The 14364-nt window shown below is 33.0% G+C and overlaps 1 protein-coding gene across 4 annotated transcripts in view; it reads right to left on the reverse strand.

Moving 5' to 3' along the window:
• LOC148651349 (cAMP-regulated phosphoprotein 21-like) overlaps positions 1–14364 on the reverse strand; it is a 186407-nt gene that overhangs the window by 81644 nt on the left and 90399 nt on the right. For all 4 annotated transcript variants that reach the window (XM_088601526.1, XM_088601523.1, XM_088601525.1 and 1 more), the window contains 5 exons: positions 11077–11114; positions 10599–10655; positions 6976–7202; positions 5635–5868; positions 3440–3615 (listed from right to left, as the gene is read on the reverse strand). In XM_088601526.1, coding sequence (XP_088457652.1) covers positions 3440–3615; positions 5635–5868; positions 6976–7202; positions 10599–10655; positions 11077–11114 — 732 coding nt within the window. The remainder of the gene's footprint in view (positions 1–3439; positions 3616–5634; positions 5869–6975; positions 7203–10598; positions 10656–11076; positions 11115–14364) is intronic.

A 14364-nucleotide genomic window follows, 5' to 3' on the forward strand; every position in this document is an offset into this window, starting at 1 on the left:
TACCTCACAAAGGCTAGGACTGTCAACACCAAGCTGTGTAATGTTATGTAGAATAGAATAGAACAAAACAGTGTTGGGGATGAGAAGGAATTTTCAGTAGTATGCACTGTTGTCATTGTTAAGGAACAAGTAATAGGTTTATTCCATGCTGAAAAGAGATTGTGTTTTCTCTCTTTTCTTTTCAGCATGGAATAAACCTAATACTTGTTCCTTTGCATACTGCACATGCTGATGCACCTACCCACCTGAACTGTTGTCATTGTTGCTGTTTAACATAAGGCAACCAGCAATCAAATGTGGGAAATACATTTATTTGTCCTGCATCAAAGTTTAACTCATTCAGAGCACGCTACATTACAAACTCCAAGCGTTTTGCAAACATTCCCGATACATAACCATGTTATGTACTCTATATTGTTCTATTTTATACCATGACAGGAGAATACACACTGTATTAATTATTGTTGATGCTGGGCTTCGAGCTTTGAGTCGCCTACTTCTTCGACTAGCTTGCAGAGAAAGTCATTGCCCTGATTTTTGTTTATCACCTAATAAAATGGTCAACGTAGAACACGTTATTTATTACTGTGTATTTATTTTAGGGCTTTGGATTTACATTTATAATGGAGAGTCCCCATTAGCCCCAGCGGGCCAGTAGGTGAGAATTCATACTATTTTAATTTATTTTTTATTAAAATGACAAATGCATGTTTAAATGCTTTTATTGATTCACAATAAGACAATGCAAGACAGAACAAAAGCATCTGTGAAATCGCATTCCCGAATGTCCCCCACTGCGCTCAACAATCTTAGGAAGAACATGAAACAGCCTGTTAATAAAATTAAAATCTTCCTCCCAGAACTTGTAAATCGCTTTGATGAGTTTACAATTGGCACTCAGAGATTCTGACTGAATTAATTCCCCTCATTTAGCTGAAACGGATAAAGAAATGATGCAGTAGTTATATGTATTGGAAGGCACTCTGTTTTATTAACAGACATTCCAACTCAAACCTGTGTTGTACAGTGATGGGTAACGTCATCCCCATTAAACAATGTTCTTATCGCTCAAATCCTGCTAAACTAGAAATTAGACACAAGAAGACAATTATTGGACAATGTTGTTGGCTCTGGTGGAATTTCTCTGTAAACTGAAGAGTTATAGAGGAGACACATTGTGTATCACCTCTTTTTAAACTTGTAAGAACATTCCAATGTTAATGCGACATGGAAGATATTATTAATAACGTTTTAAATCTGAAGCTTTTAGCTCTACTTCACACTTGCATGTCAAGATCACGGTTTCAGAATAAAAAAACATCAAACCTTAGATTGGATGAGAACGTCATGATTGTTTTGCTAGGATGTGAAACGTGACAATTTATTACAGTTACCATCGGGGGAAAAACGCCAATGTAAACGTCATATTTACAATTTGTTAAAAATAAAAATGTAAAGTTCTCTAAAGCTTTCTCAGTCAAGAGGTGACTCAGTTTCAGGTGTGAAGAATACAGATTCCCAATTCAATTGCAGCCTAAACCTTTCCCCACACACCCTGCCCCTGCTGCGATTGGAATATACACAAAGCACTGAAAGCTTTACAGTAGATGATCAGGTGTTTCACAGACATATGGATAGTACATAATTCTGGATTTATTAACTCACACCTGGGATTCGATTACTTTAAAATAAGTTTTTTTTAAAATGCACAAGGTACTATATCTTGTTTATATTAAAGTTATATCACTTGGCAGTGGTGGATGCTTAGTGGATGGTGCGGTATTTTGACAGCAACCTGCTAATCTGCTTAACACCTGTAGAAAACATGATTTTATTTCTGTACAAAATTTTCTTACAAAATTAAAGTGCTTCAAATGTTAAGTTAAGAAGTAAAAAGAACTTACAGCTTACACAAAGACTCAACTATAGTATGGAAAAACAAGTGTTAAGAAAAAACAGGACATTTGATTGCTGGTTGCCTTATATTTATTTTTAAAAATGAAATAGAAAATAAGATACAATGATGTGTTTCAGCCTAACTCAAACACTGCATGACTTTAAAAGCTGTAAAAAATTGTTTAGATAGCAAAAAGTCACCTTGCTCTTACAAGCGTCTCTGTTAAGCAGAGTTTGTGTTATCTTTGTCAGTGAAAAAAATGACCACGGGCACCTTCCCCCAAGGTTGTTTTAAAAAAAAACTCGCTCTTAATGGCTAATCCTTTAGTCATTCTCTCTGATGCAGTGCAGCAACTGGTCAGGTGACTGAGGGTGGCACATTATTTCCCACTGCATTCTGCGGAACATAGTTTTGACAAGAACCTTCACATTGTCTCCATCTATTACTCTCTCACAATTCATCTTGCGTGAATGAGTCAAATTAAAAATAAAATGTGTTTACAAAGAAAGTCAATTGGAGTAATAGTAACAATAATAGTAAAAGTAAAACTACTAGCTATATACATACATATATTTAAATCCTTAAATTAATATCAATATTAATTTATTTAGATACACAATTCCATATTATATTCCCAAATATAAAATGGGAATATAATTCCCATAGTAACGTACTTTTTAGAATACGTTTTTAGAATGAGTTAAACTGATGCAGACATTTACAGAGAAAGTGTACTACTGTGATAATTTGAGCTATATGAATATACTTATATAATTATTAATTTCTTTAGATATGCGATTCCATATTATATTCCCTATTAATCAAATTCTAAAAAGTATGTTTTTTTACTGCGATAACGAGCGTATAGAAAGGCTAAAACATGTATGTAATCAAATGAAAAACTTTGATGCTTAAAATGTTTAGGAAGAAAGTGGAATACTGGTGTATGCTTTTTATTTAAACTAACAATACTGTACAACTAGGTGAACTGTAGATAATTTTGTGCGGTATGGGGTTGTACAGTGCATTTTGAATGGCTGCATACTTTAACAGACTAAACCATGCAAATGCCAAGATATATCATAATAGAATGGAATGTCTAATGCAGTGCACTTTGATTAGTACTTAGGTTGTTAACATAGTTTACTCATGGTCTAGAGAAACACAGCAAAGGCATGATAAAACCTCTAGTAAACTATAATAAAAGAAAGTGTGATAAACTGCTGATCAATTCACTAAGATAAACCTTAATAACCAATATAAAGGAATCTCCCAGGGTTGAGAAAATGGGACACATACAGTATTCGATGTGATCTGCAACAGATGTTTTAGAATGTAATGATGAGTTCTAGCTATGAAGCCAGAAATGCTGTTCATCTTAAATGTAGAAACATGGATTTATTTAAGAAAACTTCCACAGTGTACTAATCTTTCTTCTCCTGATATAAAATTATAGAGTAGTGATATTTCTTGAGTGTTTCTGTAAGATTATCAGTCACCCATTTGAAACAGCACTACCAGCCTCTAGTTTTCAGTGTTTACCTGTGCAACCATGTGGCCTCCCATTTGCTGCTGTGGCTGCTGTGGCTGGTGCTGTTGCTGGGATGCAGGTGCATTTTGCTGTTGAGACTGCCCCACTAGCTGGTTTCTGATTGGCTGCTGTCCAGTAGGTGGGTTGTAGATAGCAGGTGTGCCATCAGGATTGACAAATGGCTGACCTACAAAAACAAGATGAAGCAAAAACAATTCAAGTCAAATTTGAGCACATTCAGTCAAATTAAAAGTGACAGATATAAAAGGCAATGTTTTTTTTCCATATTGTCTATTCTGCCATGTTTCCCTTGTTAATTGCATAACTGTCAGCACCCTTCTGAGAATGGACAGAGAAAAGCAACATGTATTTGATTAATATTCACCTTTTTTGTCATCTGCTTTGCTGGAGATGCGATTGTTACAAATTAGTATCCAGTCAATTTAAAAGGAGAAACAAAATGGTTTTGAAAAGCATTCACCTAATGACATACACTGCTTAGGCTTGGTAATTCCTTTTCTTCACAATAATGATATTAGGATATTTATATAATGCTTTATGGATCTATGGATGGGTTTTATTTTGAAGAGACAGAGCAATAGTGCTCTAAAGCCAGTAATGTTTAGTATGTATTGAAAAACGGGGTGGAAGACCCCAAGTGTTCCCGTCTTTTCTCAAGTCCAAGGTAAACTGGATTTAAAAGTTGTATTGCCTTAACTACTACTTATCTCCTACTACAGTACTTAACAAAATCTGTTCTGCATGAGATCAAAGATGATATTATTAGAAAACAAAGGAACAAAAAGTGTGATCACAGGAATTTGTTTTACATTGAGTTAATAAGACTTTTTGATGACTAAACACCATGAACCTGTACTAATGACGGCAGTTGCATATTATTTCAATTAACCTGAAAGAGCTTTTAAGTAAAAAGCAACAATTTAAGCCTCTTTATTTGGCTAATGTGATTTGTTGATATGTATGTATGGCCAGTTTTAGCTTTACCACCCAGATGGCCTTGACATGTACAACAAAGCAGAGATGGACGGGATGAACTGAAGTGGATTTTCATGAAGTGAAAACATGAAGTGAAAATAAAGTGAGTTTCTTTTGCAATTGAAATACAGTGGAAATGTTTAAATACTGTATATTTCTCAATTTTATAAACTGTAGTTTTCTTTTTATTTTACACAACATCAAAATAATTGTTTATCCACATATTCTAGTATTTGAGACACAGTCAGGCCTATAATCAAAACTCTTAGTCACTTAATTGTAAACATAGGAAACTATAGCTTTTCAACGGTATATAATATGGCAATAACAAAAGCCTTTACTTTTTTATGGGGAGTCTGTTACCTTATTAAACATGTATTTAATAATGTATTAACAATCTGATGACATTGAGTTCACATGCTTTTCCTGTAAAAATAGATAATTAACTTAATAAAAAATACTGGAGAGCAGCACTGTGGCATGGTAGTTAGCACTACTGCCTCACAGCACCTGGGTCCTGGATTTGAGATTGACTTGGGGTATCTTCTTTGTTTCCTCCCTCCTCACCAAATTATAAATTAAATATCCTTATGAGTGTCTTCCTTGAGATAGGCAGACATTCCACCAGGGTGTATGCCTGCCTATAAATGACGCTTACCTGAAATTAAGAGCTTTTTGACTTTCTGGTAATGAATTAATTGATAGTAATTGGACCTCTATGATTTGGAACTAGTACATAAATACATGGGGTATGCACATGCGCTTAAAATATATTTAAAATTCCCAATTAATAACTGCTTTTTTCTATATATTGGCAAAGCAGAGAAGAAATTACATTTATTATCTAAAACATTTATTATCATTTAAATATATTTAATATATTCTGCCTTTGTTGTTGTCTGGTTTTGACACTTTAAAACTGTTTTACAAATATATTTAATTGCAATAGTATAGTGTGTTTAAGATGCTGAAGGAAAAATAAATTGCTTTGGGCTATTTATGTGCTCCATTTTTTAGATGACATTTAATAGTAGAGTACAAAAGAAAGGTAGTTTAGTCCTGAAGGATCCTTTCTTTTCTTAGCCCCCCAAAAAGTAAAGGGAAATCCAAAGGAGAAAGAAAGTTTTACTGCTGGCTAAAAACAACAAAGAAACAGACAAAATGTTAAAAGTGAGCAACTGAGTATTAGATAAATAACTTTTTTACTCACCTGTGTGTGGGTTGAGGAGAATACTGCCTGGTGGGATGCCTGTAGCCTCCAAAGACACCAGAATGTAGCTTGGACTGTTTTGAGCTACCTGCCCACTGAGTGCAGTTGCATCTGGGAAGGGGACAGTGCTAGAGGAACTGACAGAAGCAGAAGGCAGGAGTGTTGTGCTCTGCATTGACAGGTGAGCCCTGGAAAGTGAGCCTGAGGAGCCGCCACTGCTGGAAGACTCAGAGCCTTTCAAAGAAAGAGAAGACCTCAGTTACATAGATCCCTTGCAGGAGAAATTCAACAGCAGTTTAGTGGAGGACTGTCAGAATTATTTATTTTCTTTCAAATCCACTACTTTCAAACATGTATATTGTTGTACAAATGCTTTGAAATCAAAGTAATGTTTTCTGAAAGAAGACCACACATTCTGACTTCATGCCAGGGCAGACATTACAGCTTTCCACCACATGGTTTCACCACAGTGAGACAGATACAGATGGACCACATCATTAATAAGGCCCATTCTCAACTTTAAGCATCCAATGGTATTTTTTGTCTAAGTACTGAAAATAATCTGAACATCAATTAAATTAAATGCTTCCAAGTAAATAACAAAGAATAGCTAAATCAATACCATGCTTTTAAAATGTTTTAGCATCCAAAATGAAAATATTTAATAAACTACCATGATATTTTCTACCATGCATGCGGCACACATTCCAAAAACAATCTCTACTTAAAAAAACACATTTTTCCATTGAAAAGCTAGGATGACTTTTACATAGTTTTTTGTTAAGCAAACACATGAGAACTAAATCATACATCACCTACTGTATGACTGTATTGGAAACTGAAGTTGCATTTCATGGTTTATATAGTCCCATCAAAAAACATCTGTTGCAACAGTAACACTGTGCCAGAAACTTCTTCTTAACTAATAATTTCAAAAAGTATTTTCAAAAACACAGAAAACCACTAAATTGTACAGGATGCATTTTACCGTCATAGATTTTCCAACAAAATCTAGTTATAAATAATAAAACAGAAAAAAGGGTTTGCCAAATATCTATATAAAAAGCAGAACAAATGAAATTTTGATAGTCTCATGCTGAGCATGCAATTGGATCATTGCATTTGCCAGACAATTTTTATATAAGCATAATGCTATACTGCAAAAACACCTTGAATTAAATATAGTACAGCAGGCTAAATGTGATTCATGTAGGTGGAGGCATGGGTCATGTTAATTCTTTACATAGCTAAGAAGTTGAAATGTTAATGACTGAATGATCTATCAGTAACACAAATATACCCCCAGAAACAGGAAACCAAAAATAATGGTTTACTACCTACCCGTTTTTGAGAGCTTGCCGGTGCTCCTGCTGCTGGCAGAGCTATCCCCTCTTGTTAGAACCGTTATTCCTCCAATGCTGGCGGTCTTGGTCACTGTGGGCTTCAGGTTACGGTTAGAACTGTCTGAGTCTGTGCTGCTCCATGGCCGTTGGTCACTCCATTTCATGTCCGTCTCTGTGCTGCTCTGTCGACTGCCAGATGCCTTTCCTGTGTTGTCCCAATTTCCCCTAAGAATCAGAGGCAGAACATCCACATTAATTATGTAGCCACCCATTTTTCTTCTACTTTTTAAATCGGTCCTTGTGAGGTTATACAGCCTGAAATCACTATAAATATTATTGGACAACGGGTGTCAAGCTTATACATTTTAAACATTTTGCCTTCAGATCAGGCCATCTTAAAACAGGCAAAAAACCCTGCTATTAGCTGTCATAACTTGGTTACAACTTGTGCATCAAACAGCACTCCATCTCTCTATGCATAAAGCATTTTTTTTATATAAGACTCTTCAGGATTAATGGTTAAATGCAAACGCAAACACACAGTCATTGAAGCCTTTTCTCAAGGTTGTATTTCAGTTCAGTACAGTATTCAACTATACAGCTTTGGAAAGAACTGGAAATTAGACAAAGACATCAAAATATCAAGTACCCAGTTCACACAATACATGTATGTGTAGCTCGTAAAACTACAATGCTTACAAAGCACCACACTCATTAGATTATCTAATTTTCTTTTATTTATTCACAATTATATAGTTGTCTTCAGCAAAATAATTAACTGAAGTGGATTTTCATGAAGTGAAAACATGAAGTGAAAATAAAGTGAGTTTCTTTTGCAATTGAAATACAGTGGAAATGTTTAAATACTGTATATTTCTCAATTTTATAAACTGTAGTTTTCTTCTTATTTTACACAACATCAAAATAATTGTTTATCCACATATTCTAGTATTTGAGACACAGTCAGGCCTATAATCAAAACTCTTAGTCACTTAATTGTAAACACAATACATGTATGTGTAGCTCGTAAAACTACAATGCTTACAAAGCACCACACTCATTAGATTATCTAATTTTCTTTTATTTATTCACAACTATATAGTTGTCTTCAGCAAAATAATTAACAGAATCAATCTGTATACAAAGATGCAGCCACTCAGAATTCTTATTATTGCATTTGCAGTACTGTGGCACAGTACACTGTGTGATTCATTGGCCACAGACAATCGATAGGAGGCACTTGTAGTGCATTAGATGTTAGTGAAACAATCACTTCATTTAATGCTTCTCTACTGTGCATCTTTAGATCCACTTACTATGGATTATTAATATATAATTATACAACTAGAAGCTGAATAAAATACTTTTTAATTTATTTTTGTAGCTGAAAATAAAAACAACAGAAGTATAATGTCTATGAACATCATAAAAATATAACATATTACAAATAATGTATGTACAGTAGCTGGTAGCGGTAGCTAAACATAAAAAAATAAAGTACACAAACAGTATTCCACCTTCTTAAAAAAAAACATTTTCTGCAGTCTTTAACTCAGTCACTTACTGTGGTCATTTTGGAAAAGTTTTAATGTACTCATTCTAACTATATAAAGTTTATATACTTCATAAAAAACTATAATGTTTTAACCTTTTCTTAGAACTTAGAACTTTACAGAAATTATTCATATGGAACTAAAATTTTGGTAACTGAAAATATTGCTTGTGGCTAATTTGGAAACATTTTGACATGTTCATTTTAATAAAGGTTTGCTGTCTTTATAGCTGTAATGAACAATAACACTATAATATGTTAAACTGGGTATAGTTAAAATTACAGAGATTCATACACAAATGAGACCTTTAAGACTTTTGCCAATAATGATGAGGCCAAAATTATATAATTTAAATGTTTTATAATTTAAATGCTCATAGTCTGTAATGGAGTGCATTGCACCCAAGTGGTCCTTTTCAACAGTGACTAAATGCTCGCCTGCTAATCAAAAGGTGCAAGGTTGGATTCCTGGTCAAACAAAACCTTTTATTTTTTCGCAGTTGGATATATAAATGACATTTATATTTCTTATAAGTTTATATATCACAGTATGTTAAATAATTAAAATAAGATTAATAATAAAGTAATAATATGAATGAACCTCCAGACCAGCAGTCCCCAGGATGCTAGGAAAGTGCAAGGGACTTAAATGATGTCCTTAAACAGAAATCGTAATTTATTTTTTTATGTGTATACAGCATTTAGTTTTAAATACAATATTTAATGACATTTGTTTTAAAATGTATATCTGTTTTAGCCATTAGTACAATGGCAAATATAATTGTTATTGTACTGTTTATATATTTATATACACAAATTATTATATATATATTATATATTTATATATATTCTCTATTGCAAGTCACACACGTGTGTTGTTGGGCGAGTGTACTATTACTCTCAGTTTAGTTTCAGCATTGTCACGCTGAACAAAAATATGTATGCTTTGTAATATTAGTGGTTTTATGATAAATCAGCCTTCTATACTACATCATTATTTCTCAAAAGCATTTAACCTCTGGACTGCAATACCGCAGCATATCTGTGACATATGTACATTTACCATATACATCTAGATAAAAGCAGCAGGCAAAAACGTTACCTTCTAACTATTCTAGCGATTAACAGTGGTGCATCTTTATTTTCATAATGAGATGTAATGGTCTTTTTAAAAGGGAACATATTTGCTTCAATCTGTGTGTATTGCAGTTTTAAAACATTGACCACATGAATCTAATTCATGAACACTACAAATTCAGACATAACAAACACAAATTACATGAAGACATATCCATAAATATGCCAAAACAATAGTGTAGGCCACTACAATAGCGACTACAATACAGTATGTAAAATATATCTTTCATAATCTAATTCTAAAGTTAAATCTTTTACAATTTACTTGTTACTGAAATCAGCATTAACACAAAATACAGATTATTTTAATGTGAATGTTAACCTGAAAAAAGCACATTACATTCACAACAAGCTACTCATTTTATATATCTAGCTGAATAAACAGACCTACTTTTGTTTTTCATATTAATTTAATATCTAACTTACTGTAATATAAAGTGTAAAATTAATGAAATTCTCAAATCTTAGCAAATTAAATTCTATAATTTGAAAACAAATTGTCCCTACAGGGCTATACATTGACCAAGATTCAAAACCAGCTGTTTCCGGGTAACAGCCAAATACTTCCACATGCCAACATGCCATGTTAAGCTTTCACTGCGCCACCTTGCTGTTTTACAAAGTAGTGCAGACCTGCAACAGAATTTTTAAAATGCTCTGTGTATATACCGCATAAAGGTGCATTACTGTCCATGTATTCTGAATGGCTGTACCTGTAAAGCTACACATCCATTTTTAATAATCATGGATCACAAAAAGGGAGTTTACTGACTGTCATATCTATCCCAATTTCATATTCAAGTAAAATATTTAGGATCTGGCACATATATGTGATGACACAAGACTCAAAATCAGAATCTTTCATTTCTGACAAATGAGAGACTTCCAAAATTAACAGAAGAGTAATTAAGAAAGTAAAAAAGAACACAAACCGAAATAGCTGCCTTTTCTTCTGAGTGTCATTAAATAAATTACAGTCTTCTAGAATCCTGTGGAAACAAAATAACATTATGCAATTGTTAACCCAGATTTAAATAGCCCTTTTTAATTATCTCTCGTCTTCTAATTCAAATTTAATGAGCTTCAGTAAATATTCATATTCATACATGTAATCTTTCTTTAAATATCTATTTTACACATTCATTTTATAGCTAAGTCTTACAAGACACTTTAGGAAGTACAGAGTGTAAGTAATTGCAGTAATTAAAACAATCTGAAGTACAGTTGGAGATGTTTAACTTTTGAAGACAGCATATTAAAACAACATTCACAATGAAGCAAGATAATGACGACTGAAACAGGAACTACATGGAACATACTGAAAACTCATGGTTTTCAAACATAAGGAAATCTATAGACCTATATAATGTACATGACATACTATTAAATAAACTGCAAAATGAACCTTACCTTGTTTCCACGTAAATGTTTTCCTGGGAACAAACTGACTGAAAATAAAGAGAGCATTTTTATTAATCATCTATGTGCAGCTGAGATAAAATGTTATTACAAATTATTTTTAAGAGAATCAATAAGCAGACTCATTATCCAAATTCTATGCTGAAAAGCTCTATATAAAGGCATTAAGCGCCTTAGGACAACCTTGTTGTGAAAGGCGGTATATACAAATAAATTGAATTGAATTGCATTGAAGAAGAGACTATGATATGGTTCTAACTTTCTGAAATTTAACAGGCAAGATTAAATAGCCACATATTATAATTCATTAATCATTTAGGTCTAGTTGTACACATCATTATTGTTACTTCAAGTCATATCCATGTGACAAATGTTATAGTAATACTGTCTGGAACCTGATTCCATAAATAAGGATATTTAAGCAATGCTATCAGATGTAAAAGCTGTGTAAGTGCTGTGCATTGCATTCACAGCCTTTTCTTCACAATGAGAAGATAACTTAATGTTATTAGTGTTAATGTACTGCATATGTTGATTCCTATTGCCTTTCTTAGCCTCAGATATATTTTTAATTTAAAAATTAAAATAAAAGTATTTTAAAACATCAAAGAAATATGATCATATTGGTCATGAATGAATATAATATTGCCTCTATTCATATTAATTAATAATATGACAATTCATCACAAGTCATAATCAGCACAGTCATTAAATGACCCTGGCTGTTTTCATCCCCCAAATCAGGTACAAATGCAAATCCACAATTTTTTTAGTGTACATCTATGCCTATACATTTTTCAGTGCATATACAGAATATGTGCATCTGCAGAATACTTTTTCATTAGAAATCAGACCATGCAAAGCTGATAAGTAAATATGCATTATTTTTGCTATTTGAAACTATACACAGTTAATAGAAAAAATTATATTTGGGAGAAATTCAAAATCACTTAAGAGATAACTAATTCTTAACTCAGCAGCTTTTTGTTTGTCATGGCTGCTGTGCAAGTGGTTAAAAAAGAAAATTCTTAACACAAAACCAACCAAAATATGATAATTAAATTAAACCTCAGTGGAATAATGTGAAAAAAAAACATAACTGAAAGCTCATGATTCAATATACTGTATAATAAATAAAAATATAGATATACTGTATAAAAAGTGGAGTAACTGCATTATAGACACAAGAAAGTTTTTTTAAATCCTTCAAAATTAAATTCTCGTGTTCTAATTTATTTTTCTTTTCTATTAAAAATAACTGTTTTCCCAAATAAGATTACTGTGTTTGGTCTAATGAGTTAATTAGTTTTTTGTCCTTGGAGTGTTTCTGTGTTTGAAAACATTTATATGTCAGTAGCAGGGCATGATGCCATTTTTCAGACCAACTTACACAACTCAGCACTGTAAGTTACACTTACAGATGCAGCCATTCAAAACGGGTGGGGTATTTCGTGGTATACCGCGGTGGGCGTGTCGCATCAAAACGCAGTATAACGCGGTGTATCGCATCATATGACGTCATGCCGTAAAGTATCCGGAATCACCTTGTAAAACTGCCAGGAGGAGCCAATAAAGCTTAATCTCTCAAATACAGCATTTGAGCTTTTAAATTTAAACTGTGTATTACAGCATGTTAATCATCAGTCATTAAAAAGTTGGTATATTTTATGAAAGCAACATTGCTCAGTTGTACAAAAGTACACAACCTACCTTTATCATAAATATTTTAATTATGCAGAAATATTTTATGCATCAAAGCCTTTACCGAAGATATTACTAATAGTATTAATAATGAATGACTTTGGACAAGCTGTAAACTCAAAGTATTACGCTGGTCCACATTCTTTCTAACCGTCATTTTAAACGAAAATACTTTTATTTTTTTCTTTGAAAAACACCAGAGCATTTCGTTGATCTAACTAATGAGGACAGGACATTAGCTAGCCAATACGATAAAGGAATGACTTTTTTTGCTAATTTCTTTAGCACATTTGTACAAGCACTTGGAATCTGTCCAAGCCCTACTTTGTCAGGCATTTTCTTTTACTGTAACGGACATAAAAACTCCCTTGCTTTTAACAGAGCGTTTCATAATTTCTAACTACGAAAATTATTTAAATTGCGACACTTATCATTCAACCAGAGCTCAAAATATCACAAGGATCCTCAAGAGCACAACAAAGACTGTATTAAAAGATACTTGTATCAGATACATGAGAATCCAAGCTTTTTTATTTTTTATTACACTTTCTTTTCCGCATACCAGATATTATGGTACCACTTCAGAAGGGTGTCAGCCAGTCAGATTTAAAGTACTGATTCCTGGAATCCTATGTTGTGATTGTGAATCAAAAAACACATATAATTAAAAAACGATTTAAATCAATATAAATGTTTATATTGTAACGCATACTGTACTGCCTCCATTTCTCTATAAAAATTTAAAAGATCATTTGCGCAGCCTAAGAGGGGAGGTCTACTCTCAGTGACAGCTGACAATCCTCCATACACCCAAGTGAAAAATTAATAATGCCAATGTAAACGTCATATTTACAATTTGTTGATAATAGAAATGTTAAGTTCCCTAAAGCGAAGTGATAGTTTACCCAGGCAGTAAAAGATCAGCTACACTGGGAAGATGCGACACCGAGGATATGATTAATATGATTAATAATATAATAGAATATGATTAATAACCTTTTAAATCTGAAGGGAGATCTAAAGGGATCCCCCCAACACATACACACGATAGAAGCAGGAATCAGAAGCAGGGACAGTTGTCAGAAGGAAAGAAGGTGACTATTCATTGTTATTAAAAATGACTTAAATTCGATCATGTTGTGATATTTATAAATATAAAAAGTCAATTAATTGTCCATAATATTGCTATTCTATTTTTTCAAAGAAATATTTGTTAAAAGAAAAGTCATGGCATCAGCTGGATTTGAACACACAACCCGTGGGTTACTAGTCCGGCACACAAACCAGCAAGCTACTGGGAAAGTCACATAAAGAGAGGTGAAACAGCCCTACAAAGTCCTGTCGCAGTACACGAATATAATTATATCGTTATTAATTTCTTTAGATACGCGATTCCATATTATTTTACCAGAAAAGCTTAAAACTACCACTTTTGTACACGCTATTTCACATGTTAGTTAAAGACTTCGATGCTTTAAATGTTTAGGGAGAAATGGAATACTGGTGTGTATTTTTTCTCTAAAGTACCGAGATCAGCCATATACTGAATGTTTATGTTCCAAAATTAATATCGTTTAA

The sequence above is a fragment of the Lepisosteus platostomus genome, chromosome 12, assembly GCF_059453375.1.
Source record: "Lepisosteus platostomus isolate fLepPlt1 chromosome 12, fLepPlt1.hap1, whole genome shotgun sequence".
Classification (NCBI taxonomy): Eukaryota; Metazoa; Chordata; class Actinopteri; order Semionotiformes; family Lepisosteidae; genus Lepisosteus; species Lepisosteus platostomus.